Here is a 21,533-nt window from a genome sequence, read left to right as displayed (position 1 = left end):
CATTTTACTCAGTGTAATGTCGCCCACCTGACAGTGTATGTGGTTTACTAAGCACAATCCTGCTGACAGGTGCGCTTTAAAGAGTAACCGTCGTTTTAGTTTCAATTTTTTAAATCGATACCACACATGAAAATAATCACTTTGTAATATATCTTATCAGAGAAATCTGCTTCTTTCTCTGCCAAAAATTATCAGTCATCATTATCAAAATTCTCAGTTCTGAGGTAAAATCTGTATTCTCATTACTGAGACAGGAGATGGCAGTTTCTACGACTACAACTCCCCCTCCTATCTATATAGAATCTCATCTCATCAGTAGCAGCTCTAATCTCCTATCTCAGTAATGTCTGTCTTCACTGAATACAGATTTTATCTCCGAATTGAGAATTTTGATAATGACTGATCAATTTTGGCAGCGAAAGAAGCAGATTTCTCTGATAATATACGTATATGAAAAAAATGCTTATTTTCATGTGTACTATTGATTTGTTGGAAGCTGTGCCCACGCGATCACCGCCGGGAGTTCAGCTAACATGACAGCTGACTCCCGGTTCTCACAGCCAGGAATGGTGCCCGCGCTGCCCCCATCTGTTTAACCCACTAAATGCCATGATCAGTATCACAACATTTAAGAGGCTGGGAGATGGAGGGGGCTTCTTCTCCCATCCGATTGGCGTCCCAGAGACGTCATTGCGAATGCCCAATTGTTGCCATGGTGATCCGAGGTCATCATGACCACACCAGGCTACGGAAAGCCTGTTAGACCATGCTCAAAGCATGGTCTAAGAGGCTTCCGTCAGTACAGCACTGTCAGGTGTAACCCATTGCAATGCTGGTGCACTACAATGCATTATACCAGTGATCAGAGTGCTAAAAGTTAATGTCCCATAGAGGGACTAAGTAACAAAGTAAAAAGTTAAAATAATTGCAAAAATGTATTTATTTTTTAAAAAAATCTCAAAAATAATAATAATAATACAAAAATTATACCCATAAATACGTATTTTTATGTAAAAAAAATGTGCACATGTTTGGTATCGCTGCGTCAAGAACAACCCGACCTATAAAACCGTCACACTAGTTAACCTCATTCAGTGAATACTGTAAAAAAAACAGAATAAAATAAGAGGCAAAGAAAGGATGTTTTTTCATCATACCGCTGAACAAAAACTGGAATAAAATGCAATCAAAACATTGAATGCAAATAAAAATTATATCTCTGAAAACATCATCTTGTCTCGCAAAAAACAAACCCTGATACAGCTCCATCAGTGGAAAAATAAAAAAGCTGTATCTCTCAGAATACAAAGATGCAAAAATAATATTTTTTTCTAGAAAATAGTTTTTATTGTGTAAAAGCACCAAAACATAAAAAAATATAAATGTGGTATCGCTATAATCATGCTGACTCAAAGAATAAAGCTGCTTTATAAATTTTACCACATGCGGAACAGCATAAAAAAAAAATAAAATTCTTGAATTGCTGTTTTTTGTTCATTCTGCCTCACAAAAAGTGGAATAGAAAGTGATCAAAAAACATTATGTGACCGAAAATGGTACCAATGAAAATGTGAACTCGTTCCACAAAAAATAAGCCATATTTCTGTTGGCATAAATATGGAAAAATTATAGCTCTCAAATATGTCGATGCAAAAACTTATTTTTCAAAAAAGTGTCTTTTAATGTGTGATAGCAGCAAAACATAAAAAAACGCTATTAATCTGGTATCGCTGTACTCGCACCGACCCGAAGAATTTAAAATAAAAAAAAACAATTCTTCACCTCCTGTTGATTTGTTCTTCTTTCTCCCAAAGATCGCAGTAAGGCTCGGCTCACATTTACCTGCACTCTACGCCAGATTTTCCGTGCAAGTGTCTGAAATACGTGATTCAGACGGAACACCCAGCGGAAGATTCCCTATAATGAGGCAGATGGAGGCACTGTGGATGTCATTTGGCCTATGATCCGTCGGTGTTCGTTTTTTTAAGCGCGCATAAAAGTGCGGTCGATCACCATTTTGTGCACTTCTGAAAAGAAGGACAAGGCTCCAAACTGTGCTGTTTGGATCCATCAGGGGCTTCATCTAAATCGCATCACTTGGAGATTTAGATGGAAACCCCAATGTAAGTGCACAGCACAGAGCGGAAGATAAATGTGATTCAAAATGTTATGTAAAATGTTCCCAACAAAAGCTTCAAATCAATCCAAAACTAAAGCAAGTCTCCACTTAGGTCTGTCATCTGTCATAGGGGCTTCCACGTTACTGGTAATACAAAGGCTCAAAACTATTCTAGGAAAATCTGTGCTCCAAGAGGCAAAGAGCACTCTGTCCCTCTTCACTCTCGTTGTGTGGCTAAGCAGTACTGTACAGTCACATATGGGGTATTGCAGGTTCAGCAGAAATTGTGTGACAAATTGTGGTGCCATTTTTGCCCGTTTTCCATTGTGAAAATGTAAAATCTGGGGCTAAAGCAAAATGTTTGTGGTAACAATTTAATTATTTTTTCTTCACTGCTCAATGGTATAAAATTCTGTGACACAACCATGGTGTCAATATGATCACTGCACCCTTATATGAATTCATTGAGAGGTGTAGTTTGTAAAGTGGGGTCACTTATGGGGGTTCTGCTGTTCTGGCACCTAAGGGGCTCTTCCAGTGGGTCATGGCACCCGCAAACCATAACAGTAAAATGTGAACTGTAACATGGCGCTTTTTCCCTTCTGAGCTTTCCATTATGCCTGAAAAGTAGTTCCCGATAACATGTAGGGTATTGGTGCACTCAAGAAAAATTGCACAACAAACTGTAAGGTCCATTTTTTCCTATTAGCCCTTGTAATAATAAAAAAATGGTGCTATAACAACATTTTAGTGGTAAAAATGTAATTATTCTTCTCTGCCCAATGGTATAAAATTCTGTGAGGCACATGTGGTGTCAACATGCTCACTGCACCCCTAGATGAATTCATTAGGAGATGTAGTTTGTAAAATGACATCACTTATGGGAGGTTTCAGCTGTTCTGGCACATCAGGGGCTCTGCCAAAGTGATATGGCACCCTCAAACCATCACAGCAAAATCTGAACTCCAATAGTGCGCTTCTTCCCTTCTGAGCTTTGCACTATGCCTCAAAAGTAGTTTTCGACCACATATGGGGTATCGGTGTGCTCAGGAGTAATTGAACAACAAATTGTTTGGTCCATTTTGCTCCTGTTCCCTTTGTGAAAATGAAAAATTTGGAGTAAAACAAACATTGCGGGAAAAATGTATTTTTGTCATTTGGCAAAATCAAATAGCGCTGCTTCCCTTCCAAGCCCTGCTGTGAGCCCATACAGTAGGTCTCAGTAGTTTTCCACCACATATTGGGTATTGGCATACTTAGAAGGAATTGCAAAACAAATTGCATGGTTGATTTTCTCCTGTTACCTTTGTAAAAATGCAAACTTTGGGCATTTTTGTGGGAGAAATTAAAATGTTCATTTTTTCCTTCTACATTGCTTTAATACCTGTGAAGCACCTAGATGGATAACAAACTTCTTGAATGTGGTTTTGAGCACTTTTAGGGGTGCAGTTTTTAAAATGGTGTCACTTTTGGGTATTTTCTGTCAAGTAGGCCCCTCAAAGTCACTGCAAACGTGATGTGGACCCTAAAAAAACGGTATCGTAAATTTTGTTGAAAAAATGAGAAATTGCTGATCAACTTTTAATCCTTTTAACTTCTGAGCAAAAAAAATGTGCTGATGTAAATTAGGCATGTGGTAAATGTTAGTTATTAACTATTTTGTGTGACATAGCTCTCTTGTTTAATGGCATAACAATTAAAAGTTTGAAAATTGCAGAAATTTCAAAATTTTCGCCAAATTTCCAATATTTTCACAAATAAACACAAGACATAATGAGCAAATTTTACCACTATCATGAAGTACAATATGTCACGAAAAAACAATCTCAGAATCAGGGGGATCCGTTGAAGCGTTCCAGAGTTATTACCTCATAAAGTGACACTGGTCAGAATTGAAAAAATTGGCCTGGTCAGGAAGGTAAAACAGGCTGGCGGTGAAGGGGTTAAGCTGGAGACTGAGCAACATAAGAGACATTATAGTCAAAAGTTTGTGGACTTATCATTAATTTCGGGTGTTTCAGCCACACTGATAGTAAACAGGTGCATAAAATATCGCACACTACAGTTCTACATTGTTAGAAAGGGGGGTCACACTGCAGAGCTCAGTGGGTTTAAAATAGCACTTCATAATGGTAATTCATGTTTCATGTGATAACAAGTTTAATTATCAATTCCAACTTGTTCTCCTAAATTACAAAATGACTTCCACACTTATCAAATCCCTCCTTGAAGCTCTCCGATTTTTTTCAATCCCTTATTCAGCTCTATCCTCCTTATTCCTCTGAATGTGCCCCATGCAGCTGAAGATACAAATTCAACTTTATATAGGAGAGCAGTGATTTAATAGCCCATTGAATAGTCAGTAACCGCTTTATAAATCCCCTGACTGACATTGACTGTCTATATCTGTGATTGCTTTATGAAAAATCCCCAGTGCATTTCTCTGAGATGCAACTTTAACCTGTCTTTCCTGCCTCCTGCAAGTAAGAACAGGAAGGAACTTATCACAAGCAGGAGACAGGGGCAACAAGATGGAGCTGCATCATATAGAAACAAACTAAAAATACACAAATTGTTATACTATTCATGTCTTTCATTCAGAAAACATTCACAGTGGATAGAGAAAAAGTAAGTGAGCTTATGTGTTAATGACTTATTCATGACCTAATTGTTACAAGTCCTTGAATTAAGGAAACTAAATTGGAAGTGTGTTTTTCACAAATGCTTTGTCCATTAAAAAAGGCACACATGGCTACTATCAAATATATTCTTCTCAATTTAGTCTGAACCATGTCTTTAAGGAAAACATCTTTTAGAATATGTCAGATGATGTATTATAAGGATGCATGAAGCTGGAAAAAATCTATCTATAATGTACAATATACATCAATGTAGGGAGGAAAAGACCACTGCACAACACCAAAATCTCATCCCACCTGTGAAGCATGATGGAGGGTGCATCATGGTGGGGGCTTCTCTGCTGCCTCAGGGCCTGGACACCTGGCAAATGTTGAGAGAACAATGAATTTAAAAGTGTATCAAAAGATTTTAAAGGAGAATGTATGGGCAGGAGTCCATGACCTCAAGCCAAAGAAATGTTCAAATGTTCAAAATGTTTTATTTTGGAATGGTCAAGTCAGAGTCCTGACTTTAATCCTATTGGGATGCTGTGGATTAATCTGAAGAGGACTGCGTGTGTAAGGCATCCTAAAAATGTTGATGACTGAGACACATTTGCAGATGTGGTCCAAAATTTCTCATCAATGTTGTGCAAACCGTATTTGCAGCTAAAGAAAACATTTGGTGAAAGTGAATACTGCTAAAGGAAGGGTATATAAGGATTCACTTACATTTAAAATGTAATGTAGATGCTTACTGACGCGCCCCCTGGGCCATATTCTTTAGGGGAATACCCGGAGCCGGATCAGATGGGGGTTGTAGTCTCCGAGTGGCTGTGACCCGGTCCGTGCCCAGGGTGTCAAGCTCAGAGTATGTGGCAGTCCTACAGATGTTACAAAGTTCGTTATGTCGACTACGCCACCCGTTGGATTGCGGTCACTACGGCCGCCGCTGCAGCAGGGTCCGCTGAGGCTGATGCTGTTGGTGCAGCTTTAGATAGTATAACCCCCAACGGGAGGGGTATGGCCTCAGGGGGTCAGGTGCAGAGGATGGGGGTTGTGGTGGTGCAGCGTAGATGATAAGTAAAGACAGAGTCGGGTTATGCAGTTCAGGGTGTTTACTTACTGCAGATATTCCGGTCACTCCGGCCTTCAGTGACCACCCGAGCCGTGCTGCGTCCACCAGGTCCTGGATTCAGCCAACCCCCAAGCAAGTCCGGAGCGTGTCCCTGAGCCCTCCTTCTTGTCCTTTCTTCTGGCCGTCCCCACCAGGGATCCACCTAGGTCCAGCTCCCTCGGGCCTTCTGTTGGGAGACCCTTGGCCTTGGGTTCCCTGACCCTACACGTGGTTTGCCTTCAGGGTGGATGTGGTGGGTGGCCGTGGCAGATCCTGCTCACGGCCTCCGGTCTCTGGCTGAGGTATGCTTTAGCCCCCACCAGTTTGGGATCCGGTACCCTATTGCCAACTCTTCACCCTGGGGTTGTACTTGGGTTCTCAGAGTTCCTTTCTGTCTCCCCCTCTGGGTCTTTCTGGCTCTCCTCTCTCACTCTTGCTCTGGGGCTGCTCTGCTCCTCTTCCTCTGACTTCTCTGCAAAGACTGGCTTACTGACTCCTCACAGACTGACCCTGATCTTAGATGGTGCCCACCTTAAATACTCCCTCTATGTGTGAGCTCAGGTGACCAGCACCCAATGAGCTCCTATCTTTACCCAGGCTGCTCCCCCTATCTGCCCCTACACTACTGGGATGTACCACCCCCCTCCCACTCCAGCCAGGAACAGACTCGGTCGTACCTGCACATTTCTAAGTGGGAGTACCGTTGGTCTGCTCCTCGGAAATGGGATGTGTGTAGTGCATGCAGCTGACTGAGCTCAGTTCCACACTCCATCCTTACCCGGGAGTGGAATATCACACCTCTGGGTTGAGGTGCAATACCCCTGTAGCAGCCGAATCCTCAGGGTGCTACACTTACTCTATGTGCTCAGCAGAAGACATGAATACTACAACTGTTTATGTATTCTTAGTTTAATTAGATTGTGCCTAGCTATAATTGTGAATTAGATAACAATCAAAATACATTTTATTTGGACTTTTTGCAGAAATATAGCTAAATCCAAGTCATTCTTTTTTTTTTCTTACAACTGTACATCTTCGCCGATCAATGGTTAGTGCTATTTTTGTTAAAGGAAATCTATCACCAGGTTTTTTTTCCACTTAATCTGACAACACAATGTAGAGACATAGACCCTGATTCTAGCAATGTGTTACTTACTGGGCTTCTTGCTGTAGTTTTGATAAAAGAAAACCTATTTTATCAGCAGGAGATTATCACTAGTAAACAAGCTGCCATATAGCTCTCCATAATCATGAGCTCTGAGTAACCCCACCACACCACTGATTACAGCTTTCTGCCTGTGTAGAGTGTACACAAAAAGCTGTCAATCATTGTTGTGGGCGGGTTTATAAAGAGCTCAGCATTCAGAGAACTGGTAGATCTGCAGCAGATAAAAGTGATTTATGAAAACTGCAGTAAGCAACCCAGTAATTAATAACGGTCCTGCCACAAAGCGGTATGCTACACAAATTCACAAAGCAAGGCCACTAAGCGCTGAAGTGTGTGATGGCTACTCTGGGTTGCATAGATCATTACAGAGTTTCAAACTGTCTCTGGAAGCAACATTAGCACAAGAAGTGGGTGTTGGGAGCTTGATGAAATGGGTTTCCATAGCCAAACACCTGTACAAATGCCTAAGATCCCCATATGTATTTCTAAGAATTAGTTGTAATGGTGTAAGCTACCTGGACTATGGATCAGTGGAAATATGTTTTCTTGCACAATGAATCATTGCAGCAGGATAGATGAATAATATTTAGTTGTGAATTCCAACTCTGGGAATTGGTAGTGCCTTCTGTTATATGGTGGAGAAGTTAGAATATGGCTGTTTTTAGAGAGTTAAGATTAGGTCCACTTATTTCCAGTGAAGGATAATTCAGCAGAATACAAAGATATTTCATTTAAATCCAAAGAACAAATTTGAGATAACTTGGACGACCAATTATGAGCTATGCCTTTCTGTCGCACCCTGATACTACAGGTACCACAGGACCCAAAAGGGTGCATGGACGGACTCCTCCACAAACAAACACCTCCACCCTTCCACCTCATACCACCAGAGGGAGCCCTATTAGGGATATATATACTGGAGGGTGGAGTTAGGCAGTCGGTTGTTCAGTCAGACAGTGTGGTGGCACTTAGACCAGTGAAGAAGCAGCACGTGTGCTGCTGTGTATTGAGGGCCCCGAGTGTGGCCGGAGGCAAAGAGGAGAGGAGAAAGGAGTTGAGGGGGCAGAGGAGCATCACAGGCTCACCCCAGAATACAAACTGCGTCTACCGGGTCCTCTACAACCAGTAGGGATTACCGGCATACCAGGAGGATTACAGATCCCTGGTCTACCTCTAGCTAAACCCTTTACAGGACTAGGAACCACAAAGGCCCCAGCGTCCAGGGATAGTGGTTGCCAGAGAAAGGTCCTACTACCAAGCGACAGGTGAGAGAACAACACAACACAGAAGCTAGGCCCAGTTGCAGGCTGACCAGGAGCTTAGAGAGAGGGAGAAATGGATCAGGAGGCCTTATACCCGCTCACTGGGGAGAGTCCAGAAGTGCACCCTTCCTACCGAGTACCCTGGACCGTACCTGACATCCGCACCAGTAAAGGTATTGAAGCGAATCCCCTGTCTCTGTCAATTACTCCTGCTGCGCCATCTCTTCTGCACTGCAACGCCCAGCATCACCATCTGCCCCTACACTGCCCCGGGGGCCCGCTCCGCCTGTGGGGAGCAGAAACATCCCAGCTGCCATCCCATCACCCCAGGAGGTCTGCAGCAGCACCGTTAACTATTACCGGAAACCACAGGTGGCGTCACGAGACAAACTGTACACTAAAACCCCTTTTCAAGAGAGACCCCAGAGTACTGGCCCTGGAGCCGACTGCCGTGACATTCCTAAACAAGGTAAAAGGCCCGGGTACCGAGTCCCCTATATCCCCCTGGGCGAGACATTTACAACATAAGTGCTTCTCCTTAAAAATGGCTAAACCGGCCCAAATTCCGACAAGCATGCCTATGGGTTTGGAATAGGATGGCCAACAAACTCAAGTAGGTCTGATGATCAAGTACAAATTTTTGACTTTTTCGTGTATCCCTTATCTCAATCTTTTGTTTCTAACCTATAATCATCCTCACTTTAGACGCCAGAAAAATATAAATTTCAGATTAGTAGTTATTAAGGGTTGTGTTTTGGGCTGTGACAGTTTTTAGACTTATGTTAACTTTTCCATTCAATTTAATGTCAAAAGATATGGGCCCCTAATTCATCGATTGCTTTTTTTCAGTTACATATTTCCATTCGTCTTTCTGTTTTCACTGGTGAACTTTGCATCTATCAATGTTTGGTTCAAATAAAATGGTACTGCTATGACTAAAAGAACTAGAGTAACAATAGCGCAGAAGCCATAATGATCTTGGTGCAAATATAAAAATGCCTGAAATCCAAACTTTTTCTCCAAAAAAGGTAAAAAAGAATGATGAAATGGAGCCGGAACTTCAATAAATGATTAGAACTGAAATAAATGATTAAAAACAAAATATTGTGGAATAAACATTAGGTCGGAAAAAAACAACAGACTATTCTATGATAGGAACATCATATTTAAACAACACAGTTTCATGTTTGGCAAAAGGCAAAGGTTTCCTGCCCTGAAAATTCTGTATTTTGCTGACAAAAAAAGATAAAGGACACATATTGTGTATAAAATATACAGATTTCCTGACAGAGTGCAAGTAGAAAGATGTCGGAAAGAAAAAGGCTGGTGAACATTGTACAACAAATAAGGAAACACAAAACGTACTTTATTTTTTCAATTCTTTATACAAAATAAGTAAATGTGAAGCTTAGAAGCTTCTCAAATTATAGTACAGCAAAGGGGCTTCCACACTGCCCCCTCCTCTCATCTCCCATAAATTATTTTGTTGGGGGCTGGGAGGCAATATAAAAAACAAACATATTTTTGCACAGTTTCTTGGAAGTGCATAAGTAATAGATAAAGGTGACTTTTTGCCTAATATCAGTGAAAGACAAATCCTACAAACTTGCCACTAGAGGACATCCTAACACCACATTGTTGGTATACATGAAACAGATCAATTTAAGCCTCTAGAACTATTTTAAAGGTTTTTTTTTTTTATCTTCCTTGCATTTTATCATCCGATTGTAAGAATATAAGGGTTATATATTTGACACCCATTTCTTAAGCACACTGGGTTAATACCAGCTAAGAATTTAATCAATGCAAAAACTGAAAATGGGAGCAATATCTAAATCCAATCCATCACATTAGCATGTACAGGTCTGCTAACATTTCTTATTGCTGCAAGTTCTGCCCAGCATCACAGCTGATGCATGAGAAATAAAACAGATTTTTTTTTTATTATCACACATGACCCATTAGTGACAGTGAGGTTTGGCGTCCAATTTTGTATTTTCCTCTGTATTGTTGTCAATAGAAAATTCTATAAAGAATTGCAAAACACAAATCAAATAAATTATTTGGAATATAAGCTTTTTGCTGATGGTCTGAATGCTAAATGATTTCCTCTTCTAATCATCTTTTGGAACTGACACTAGTAATAGAATAGAAAGGTGTGGTATGAAAATTGGTCCCAATCCATGTGGTAAACTAGTAACTTCACTGGTGTTCCAATACGAGGGAGGAGGCAGCCCATTCAACAGCCATGGAGGTGAATTTTGGTTTTAGTGCCATCTTGGTCCCAATGAAGAATCTTATCCTGATCTGTCTGATCTGTTGGTCCAGTATTTCAGGATGAGATACAAGGAGACTGACTGGAGGTCTACTGTCGGAGCGTTGGCTTTTGGTTGTTTCTGTACTCTTTCATTTTGGTTTTTTATTTTGTCCCTTTTGTCGGAGGAGTGTTCATTTCGAACTCAGCATGGGGCGTTGTGTTGAAGAGCAGGAGGTACTCCAGGAGAGCTTATAATCTACTTTATGCAGGATCAAGTCTTTGTCCTATCACTTTGAAAGAATGAAATAAAAAACAAATGCTTGATATGTGGTCAATGACAAGAGAAAGTTTATCCCCCAAGCTTCAATTATTACCACACTGTGGCTTCATTAATGTCAGGATTTTGATGGGGTATAGGACCATTAAAGCCACTATTGCTAGACATAGAAAACGGAGGACTTGGACCACTGCTGAAGACTTCTCCAGATATTGGATGAAGTGAGCCTGTCATGCCAGGCTCTGGACTGGGTGTGTCAGGGTGAGATATCATGTCCGCATATCTTTGGTTTTCTGAAGGGTGGTGGCCAGCTAATGATGGTTCTAAGGAACCAAGAGGAGTAGAACCAGGCCCTGAATTCTGTAAATAGCTGGAATCTGCTGGGGATTGTGTCTGGGAGGATGGAGGACCATGAGGGAAAAAATCATAGTTTCCACTTCCATAATAATCTCCTTGGTAATCTGCAAAAATAGAGACAGGAATAGAGATAAATAAAAATGATAAAGACAGTGTGGTCAACTCAGTATGTCGTCTTTATATCAATTATTCTTACTTCTCATACCTAAATGCCTATGACATTGTCAGTAAAAAAGGCAACATTAGAGGTGAGCATCCTAGACTTGTCCGTGATGTGTAATTCTAGCTTGCAATGTTTTTTTAACCTATTTTGTTTCTAAAAGGTCTACTTTTGGCCTTTTATGCATGTTAGTACAGTGCAGTGCCTAGCGTACAGAATCGTAAGCTCGTCTTGGTGGCTGTGGTACATGAGATAGCACCAGAAAGCAGCTCTTTTGTGTGTTTTCTTGTGAATATATAATTTATTCTGTCAATGCGGGAGAGTGCTGCTGATAAAAACCCGCCATAGGATTAAAAAGCAGATGACAAGCATATGAAAACTACAAGTGGAAGAAAAGACAAAAAGACTGAAAGGAGAGAAAAGCCACTGTGAAACGAGAACTTGCTTTGCATTAATTAAGACCAAGACAGGAAAGGTGAGGAATTCATTTTTTTTTTCTCACAACTTTTTTTCTACGTGGAAAAGAAAAAAACTGTTTTATAAAAATATATATTAAAAACACAACAATTTAGGTGAGAAGACACTTTGCTTGGGACTAGTCTGACATCATCCAGCTCTGCTTTACCAATAAACTGATGCCATGTGCATTCATATTTCTATCTAAAAAAAATATTCAGAAGCGGAAAACGGAACTATATACAAATATAATCTTTACTTCTCGGCTATCAATAATAGGTAGCTGTGCAGGTTTACAGTGTGCATATGAGAATTCCTCTAAATGGATGAAAATATAGAACCATTTTTGTTTACTATCTATCATTTAAAAGGCCAAGTGTCTTCATGTGATGTTGACAAAGTTCAGCATCGTTTCTTACAGCGGCGGCGTTCTTTGATGCCATGAGATAAACACCTCCCACAATACTAGCATGTCTGGGGTCAGTGCACTCATACCCTAATTAATGGTAAATAATAAGCCAAACACTTAGTAGAAATAAATCACACAGCTAGCAGAATGAAACCCATTTGTAAGTGTGGCAAGGCATTAAGTGTTCAGGGTATGCTGGGCTGCATCGGGAGGAACGGGATAATACAAAGATGCAGGGAGGGAGCAGATGGGGAAATAATTACTTTTTAGGCTACTTATTACACAATGAAGAAATGTACCAAGATTGATTAAAAAATGATATAATATAAAATATAGATGCAAAACCTAGAGACTGAGAAACGACTCTAATATTAAAATAGATACTTGCTTTAGTTATTTAATAAATATTTGCCTTACTTTACGTCAGGAACTGAAACAAAATCGAAACTAGATTTCTACTACTAAATCTAAATGTAAAATGCAGAAAGGATCCCGTGTGAAAGGATCCACGGGTCAGATTTAGTATCCTTTTAATTGAATTTGCGACTAAATCACCTAGAGGAGAAGGAATAAAGCCATGTATTTGGATTCTTTTGTTTTGCTCTTTGCTCAGAATGAAAGAACCGATTCTGTAATCTCTTGACATACAAATCTATTCAGGGCACAGAATGCACAGCTCTTGGTAAACAGACATCCCCATTCAAACAGCTCAAAGAAACAAGACACATCTAACTTGTAACAGATCACAAAGACATGGGAAGGGGGGTGATGTATAGAGGAGAAGGGAAAATCCGAGATTTGGGAGAGAGAGGCAGAGATGTGGAAAAGATTGAAGGAGGAATATATATTAGGTGCAAGGATGGAAGGGGAGCTAGGGAAGGGAGGTGTAACAGAGGAAAAGGCGTACAGATAGAAAATATTGACATCAATAGCATAAGGTAGGCTGGATATTGTACATCATGCATATTAAAGTTAAAGAAGAAAAAAAAAATCAAATAAGTAGAATGAAATATAAAACTGCGAGTATATATATATATATATATATATATATATATATATATATATATGTGTGTGTTAAATTAATCCATGCATTTATGAATGTAAGCCAAAAGATCAGATAACATTTTTGTTTAAGGACTTTGCAGAATCTTAATATTTGGTAATAATGCACATGGCAGGAACAGTGTAAGGCAAGTGAGAGAAAACATGATAGTTTAATACACACAACAATACGTCAGAAGAGAAAAAAATGATCCACCGCAGGATTTTGGTATTCTCAGATTATTATTTATGTCTGAGATTCAGAGCACATGACACTCATAATAATTGCAATGGGTAAATTGTGAATCAGAGGAAAGAGAAAACAAACAGAAAGGCAGGGTACCCTGCTCTCTTCCAATCACCCTCCATATGTTCAAAGAATGTGAAGGTAATTGGAACAACTGTTGTCTGAATAAGGTACAAAGAAAGCAGCTGTGCTATTGTCCCCTACTATGGAGAGAGATGGAGAGAGCAAGGGGAGAGTAAGAAGGGGGAGGTAGAGAGAGGAAAGAGCAGAAAGGTGGGGAGCACATCGTGGGGAAAACCCTCAGGGGGCATGTCACCTCTACAATGACATGTCTATTTTACTTTCTACTTGCCGCACAAGCAAAAGTTTAGGAGACCTTCTAGAGGTGATGACTGCAGTAAGAGGAGGAGGCGGTGATGGTGGTTAGAGGATTGAGAGGGAAAAGGAGATTAAAGAGACCTCAGGAAGAAACCTTGCGAAAATCCTTCTCTTGGAGGCTTTGCAATCATTTAATCTTTGAAAATGAGGTTTCTGGGTAGGGCAAAGGTATTTTAGGGATAAAGAAAAGTAAAATCCTTTACTATTCCTTAAATAGGCACTGAAAGGGGTCACCACAAGGAATGTCATAGATCTTAAGTTAAATATGAGTTTTCATCATTGACCTTTTGGTAAAATAAAAAAAAAAAGAAGTTAAAGAGATTGGATAACTTTAATCTGTGCACAGAGCTTGGCATGGAGGAACATACATCCTGAGTCCAGTAGTGCCACAAGCAAAAAAAAAACAGATTAAATATCTTTCTATGCTTTTGGTCATGCATAAAGGGAACATACTGCTAACACAATTATCAAGAGTGGCAAGTGTTTCTCTGACATATCGTGAAAAATGGAGACTGAACATGATTCTAGAATAATTTGCTTAGTTAATGAAGTTTTGTAGTAGAGGGATTTTAGTAAAAAATATACACTGTAAGACAAAACATAAAGTCGTTGCTATTCTGAGGGGCAATGCATGTACTTGGGAGTAAGTTGGATGTATTGGGATATATATCGGTGACCAAACTTGAATGTTTTAATTAGTTTAATGTAACAGATAAATGTATTAACCCCGATTCCCAAAAGGTTCTTGAACAAATACTCATTCCCCATAAAAAAATCACACTATATACTTTATTTATAAAACAAACAAAAACAAAAAACAACAATAAAAAAAACCAGCAACAACAACACCACCAAAAAATTACAAATCAATTGGAAAATTTTAACACTGAGAATCAGTTTAAGAAAATAATGTGTGACCCCATCTGACATGAATTCACATCCATATTCCAACTTGGATTTTTCACCAGTAAGAATTAATACTGCCTTTCATCTCACAGGTGGTATCCCCAATCAGCTGAGGATCTGTCTGCTGGTACATCACACTCAGGCTGTAGGTTACCTCCATAGTAGCTGTAAGGGCCTGACCCAAGAATGTCCGACTCATCAAGCCTCCCGCCTAATGGCCTCATTCGTCTTGGGCTTCTGAAAAACGCATGCCTTCTAGCACCTAAAGCACTGAGTTGTTTCATTCTCCTCTCCTTGGATCTCCTATTTTGAAACCAAACCTATAATATAAAAAAAGATAAACCGAAGTTACAAAACTATCCAAATGGTAACCAATAATACATTTTTCATGTGGATATTAGCAAAAACTTTAACCTTTGGGAAAAAAAAATCCCCACATAGCTGTAAAGATGACTTGTCACTGGGAAAGGAGAATATGTTACCCTCCAGTAGCTACAGACAGTGCAAAATGCTGAAAACAAGTAATTTCCTTACACACCTGAGATAGGGGCTAGCTGCACAAGACTGACATGCAAATCATACCAATATCTTATTTAGTCTACTAGGCAATGATGTAATGTCCTTTCTGACTAATGTGAGTGGTATAATCCTAGGCTGTGCCTTAAAAAGACATGATCGATAAGTGACTACTCCAACCTTTAGATACCAGACAGAATTGAGGTTGACACTTTAAAAATGTATTATTTTTAAGCGTTTCTTATAAAACGCCATGGTAATCCACAGCGCTTTACAGACATTATCATTGGGGCTCACAATCTAGATTCCCTATCAGTATGTTTTTGGAGCGTGGGAGGAAACTGGAGCATCTGGAGGAAACCTACGCAAACACCTGTAAAACATACAAACTCCTTGCAGTTGTTGTCCTTGGTGGGATTTTAACCTCGGAACCCAGCGCTGCAAAGTAAAAGTGCTAACCACTGAGCCACCATGTCCTAATCACTGAGCCACCGTGCTACCCATAATGTATATACAGGAATGTCAGCCTAACTGGCTACATTTTTTTAATTTTGTTATACAAACAGGCTTCATAAAGATATTGTCCAGCACAGGCTGGATAAAGTAGGCAGTTAGCTCTGACAATATATAGCAATCTTTTATCTTTAGTTAGTACTACAGACTACCATAAGGGTGTCAGGGATATTCCAAAATGTCCCAAACACCAGCAAATGCAGTGAAATAAAAATGAAATAAAAAAAACACAACTTACCTTTTAAATGCCCACTACTCCAATGGTCTCTGGTGCTATCTGCAGTTTTCCCTGCAGTGGTCATGTGCCAGACATGTGCCAGACATGTGCACGACTGCTGCAGCCAATCACTGGTTTCAGCAGTGATGCATTCATGTATGGTACAAAACCACTAAAGACAGTGATTGGCTGCAGTGGTCATCGGCATGTTTGGCACATACTTCCTGCAGAAAGTAACACTTTTTAGCGGAGAGCACCAGATTGATAGTATGAGATTATTGGGATTTAAAAGGTAAATTATGGTTAGAGGGTTTTCCAAGCAAAAATGAAAGCTTGTAATAAATTAAGAAACCTATTAATACTCACCTGACTCTTGTAGCCAATCACAGGCACCAGTGGCCTGGTAGCTGGTTGATTGGTGTAGATGCGGAATGCAGAGCGGCTTGCACTAGTTCCAGGTGAGTGCCGGTAGGTGAGTTTAATGAGCTTGGAAATTTTTACATATCCAGCCCCCATTTTATCTAGTTAACCTTTTTAATTTGTAATTATTGCATCTGCTGCTGTTTAGGACGTTTTTAAAAATCTTAGACAACCTCTTAAAGATATCCCTAGTGATTGAGTAACCTGCGATGAATGGCTTTACATACAGAACTTAACTTATCAGTAATTGCATAGCCACTCAAATACACAGAAAACCAGATTTTGGAAAGGCTACATGTTGAATGCTTGGGTACATATACGAGTCTTCGTGAAGATTATTTGAATAGAATGATTATTTTTTAATAATTGTTTCATTAAAACTTCAGCGGCAATTTCTTGTTCCTGCAAAACTATCGACAGCTCTTGTCATCTTGTCAATGTGATTAAGGACTAGGTGACATCACACTCCACTGGTCCATACAAGGTCACTGACTAGCAGAGCATAGCAGCAGTTGCTTGGGAAAGGATGATGGACAGTATGTCCTCCTAACAAACTATTGAACCTGCATAAGGAACTGTACGAGGTTTAACATAAAATCAACTATATGAAAATGAGTAAAACAAAAAAATGACCCATTTGGAGATGTGTGTTTCATAAAGACTCTACTGTCCGTGGTGATTATGTGACCCCTAAAAGGAAATCATTGCTGTAATTCTCCTGATATGACGACTAAGGATGGTAGGGGCGGACAACCTGTACAGCCGCACAGGGGCCCAAGGGGTAAGGGGGGTCCACTCTTATCTCCCAAGCAGATGGAATTGTGCATTATTATGAGCTATTGGCCTGCAAAGGGCCCAAATATTGTTCTTGCACAGGGACTCTCTCCTGACTGTGTCCGCCCCTGTTGATACCAACCTTAATTGAAGGGTAAGTCTTTTCACAGGTATGGTTTGATTTGCCACAATTTTATCAAATATGGGTAGAACGATCAACACTGATTGTTTAGAATGACTATGTCATACAGCACTGTTTTACCTGTCAAAATGGTGAATACTGCAGATAATAATGTCTGTAAAGTGCTGCGGAATATGAAGGCCCTGTAAAAGCAATTAACATAGCAAAAAGGGCAACAGTATTTACCTGCCTAGGTCTGTGCACTACCTGTGTGTGACCAGCGCCCTATACAAGCCTTTTTTGTGTGCAATTTTAATACTAAGCAATTACCCTCTCCATGAACTGGTAGGCTGTGAGTGGTTGTCTCATCAGTATTTTGCACCTGTGTTGCCGCCATCTTTATTATATGGGTTTGTTGCATCCTGATAGTGCATTCGTTTTGAGACCTGGGCAGGTAAACACTGCTGCCCCTTTTTTGCTGTGTTAATTCTTGAATTTTTGGGGGAATATTAATTCCTCTTTTTAGTGGCTTTGCTTTTAATTTCTTTTTATAAGCAAGCATAAAAAATAATAGCAATCCCAACTGACCCTGCCATAATATATTAGGGTTTGTAACCACAGGCGTCTGTAGTGTGACCGATACGGCACCATACTGGGGTTTTTGGTTGTAATGTAAATCACAATGCAGATGTGATGTCCACAATGCAGATGTCTTAGTTATGGAAGCGATCAGATTCCAGATATCATTATTCTTTTTTTCTTCTTTCAAAAGAACAATGACCTGACTCGGTTATCTCTATTTCTTTATTTATTGTAATAACTAAATATAGCTCCATTTCTTGGTTTTACTAAAGTGCTGGTAAATGGAAGGTAGTGTTGGGAAGGAATAATTGTTTATCAGTATCATAGCTGATCACATAAAGCATACAACAATTTTTACTATCATTTCGGGAGGGGGGGGGCCATGATATGTTGTAATCCATTTTTCCTAAAGGGATAATGATATCACAGGTAAATACTGTTGCCCTTTTTGCTGTTTAACGCAATAGTTACCACAAATATTAGTCAATGCATTGAGTCTACAGCGTAAAGTGGTAAAGGTTGACCTGTATATGTCTGATGTTGACCAGAATGTGGACATAATAGCTTACGTTATTGAGGTTGTTACTTTACAGTAGGCTGAAAAAAAATAAAACCAAGCGGCTCTGGAAATAATCTACTGGAGATTGATTTCTAAGGCGATAATACATTGACATCTGCTTTAAGCCTCACATACATTTTGGAAAGCTATCGGCAAAACAATGGTTCGGTTGATCTTTCGGCCAGCAGCTATCTTGCCAGATTCTCCCACATAGAGTAGCACTCAGCTTGTTGAGCGTCCTTGTGTTCTCTATGAGAGAGGCGGTGACACATCTCTGGCGGCAGCTCTCAGAGAAAAAAAGGATCAGCAGTTCAATATCCGACATATTGGATCTTTCTTACATCATCTATTGGGGGAGAGTCAGGAGCCCCATACACATTATTAGACTGTCGGTCATACGCGACTATATGGCTGATGTTAGCGGAACGTGTATGGGGCCTTCAGGCAATACAAACACTATTCCAAGCATATAATAACTACCCCAACATATCAGACTCTCGCCTACCGTGGAAACCTTCAAAAGGAACCTGAAGACCTACCTCTTCCGACAAGCTTACAACCTGCAGTAACCACCGCTCCACCAAACCACTGCACAACCAGCTCTACCCCCACCTACTGTATTCTCACCCATCCCTTGTAGACTGTGAGCCCTCGAGGGTGTCCTCTCCTCCTGTACCAGTTACTGTCACATTTTGTTAAAGATCATTGAAATTGTTCTTGTATGTATACCCCTTTTTCACATGTAAAGCGCCATGGAATAAATGGCGCTATAATAATAAATAATAATAATAATATAATGAAAGCCAGTCATTGTTATCTTAGTGCCTGGATAGTGCATATTAGATATACTTAGCTGTGGCCAGTAGCCTGCGATTAGCGAGATGTCATAAATCACTCTGCAGATTTGTTCTAGAAGTTTCTGCGACTGTTCCATGAATCTAAAAGGGGCTTTGAGAAATCATTGGGTTTGTTGTCCAAACGACCCCATTCTGATAAATGGAATTGATTTTAAGTTTTAAACATCTCTGAAACATGTTCATGTGAATTAAATATAACAGAGAAAGGAAATATTTCTTGTATGTCCTGTGGTAGGAATTTTCCTCAAAGCACATTATACCAAGATGGAGAGAAATGATCACAGAAAAAAAATTAGCCCCAGTCCAATAAAAGTACTCAGGCACTTCCCATCTGATCTGATGAGGTGGGGAATTTTCATTAACATAGCTTGTACTGGAGATGAGGGAAGGTTATGCATTATAATTACACAATTAATGTTTAATGAGTCTTCAGATGTCCTATTTTTACATACAAGCAGTGAAATGTCTTGCTGATTGTCACCCAAAAAAAGTCCCATAAAGTAGTCTTTACTGTTTAACCTCCATGAAGTTCTGAAAAGAGGTCATTGCCCAGTGGTTATTCAAAGAAGAACCACAAAATTGTGATAATCATGGAAAAAAAAATTATATTTTCTGGAACAGGTAATAATTTATTCTCTATTGTTCTGTGAAAAATAGAAACATTTCACAAGCTAGAGGCAACAACAGAAAATTTGGTAAAAAGAGGGTACTGTACTTGATGAGACGAACACTGAAAGAATATGGATGTCACATCTATTTTTTCAATGATGCGAATGTGCAGAAGTACATTAAAATAAAGAGTGTATGTGCATAAGCTATTAACACATAATAATCTTTACATCTAACTATATTAATAACTTCTATTAATATAACATTTAACAAAAAATGTGCAAATTTTGTGTCTAGTGAAAAAAAGACTGCCAGACAGATTGTCAGATACTGAGAGAGTTCAGCATCTTTGCCAAGAGTGCTAAAACAAAGTGACATCCACTTAACGCTATGTGTGAAAGGGAATGGCAATACAATTTTGACCATATATTGGGTAAGTAGTAACTATTTTTTAACTATCTGCCTCCAGCATGGTGACACAATGGTTAGCATTGCCGTCTTGCATTGCTGGGATCTCCTCATTTATTCAGAATCAGGCACCATCTGCATGCAGGTTGAATGAATGACCCCATATTTGCATGGGTCTCTTCCAGACACTCCGGTTACCTCCCACAATCTAAAAACCACAGTTGCAGGTTAATTGGCTTCCTATGAAATTGACCCTTGTGTGTTTTTTTTTTGCCTGTGCTATGAAAATTAGATAGTAAGCTCCATTGGGACAGGGACCTGAGATGAAAGCATAAATCCTATCTGTGCGGCGCTGCTTACCATGTTTGGGCTATGCTAACAAAGATTAGTAATTGCCGCATAGCCGCTTGTATTTACATACGGTGCTAGCGTTATCGCGTACACATGTCACAAAAAAAGGTGGCTATGTTTTTTAATGTTCGGGAAATGTAATTAACATAAACTAGATCATCTACAGAATATAAAAGTGACTGGCAACCAAGAAAATAAAAAAATAATAACTAATGCAGCACAAGTAATTAAGCGTGGGCACAACATGGTCTAGTGTCAACGTGAAAGCACAAGCTCAAAAATCTCATCTAGTAATAAAGAGTGTAAAGTTACAGTATAAATACTCTATAAGATAAAGAGAATAGTAAAACATTGATCCTCTGATTGTCTTTACTTAAGCACTTGTGGAAAACACTGAAATTTTGCAACATGTCATTGTAGAGGACAAGGTAATTACAAACTTAGTGTAGGGAAACGGTGATGGCATTTTAAAACCACAGGTCTACAGCTCATCCCTTAAGTTTGGTTCTGTCATGGCGTCCCACCCCTAAGATGAGGGATTACTGAGAACTTTGGAGGAATTCTTACTGGGATAAGCCGCAAGAGAAGGAACATGAAAACCATCAAACATGAAAACCACTTTATCAAAAGCATCATATCCTGTACAAGCCCCTCTAAAGGGCTTATAGGATACGGATTACAACTCTTTCAGGGCGATGAATGGGGACCCCCGTCTGAGAGACAAGGGAAGGACCTCACTCTTTTGCCGGTGAAATGAGGATTAAAAAACACCAATCTTTTTAACAAACTAAATAATAGGCAGGGACTTGAAAAAAAAGTATTGAACTTTGAAAA

At 39.6% G+C, this 21,533-nt stretch overlaps 1 protein-coding gene across 1 annotated transcript in view; it reads right to left on the bottom strand.

The window, feature by feature from the left end:
- Positions 1-9,718: 9,718 nt before the first annotated feature.
- Positions 9,719-21,533, bottom strand: part of LHX5 (LIM homeobox 5) — a 35,615-nt gene continuing 23,800 nt past the window's right edge. Inside the window, exons 4-5 of the mRNA XM_073653912.1 lie at positions 14,927-15,092; positions 9,719-11,279 (exon numbers count right to left, since the gene is read on the bottom strand). Of these exons, the coding sequence (XP_073510013.1) occupies positions 10,912-11,279; positions 14,927-15,092 (534 nt within the window). The 3' untranslated portion in view covers positions 9,719-10,911. The remainder of the gene's footprint in view (positions 11,280-14,926; positions 15,093-21,533) is intronic.

Source organism: Phyllobates terribilis, unplaced genomic scaffold, assembly GCF_046119375.1.
Source record: "Phyllobates terribilis strain yellow unplaced genomic scaffold, ASM4611937v1 Scaffold_1__5_contigs__length_1240528914, whole genome shotgun sequence".
Taxonomy (NCBI): Eukaryota; Metazoa; Chordata; class Amphibia; order Anura; family Dendrobatidae; genus Phyllobates; species Phyllobates terribilis.
Note: the sequence above shows the minus strand (reverse complement) of the source record. Positions and strands in the feature narration are given on the sequence as shown.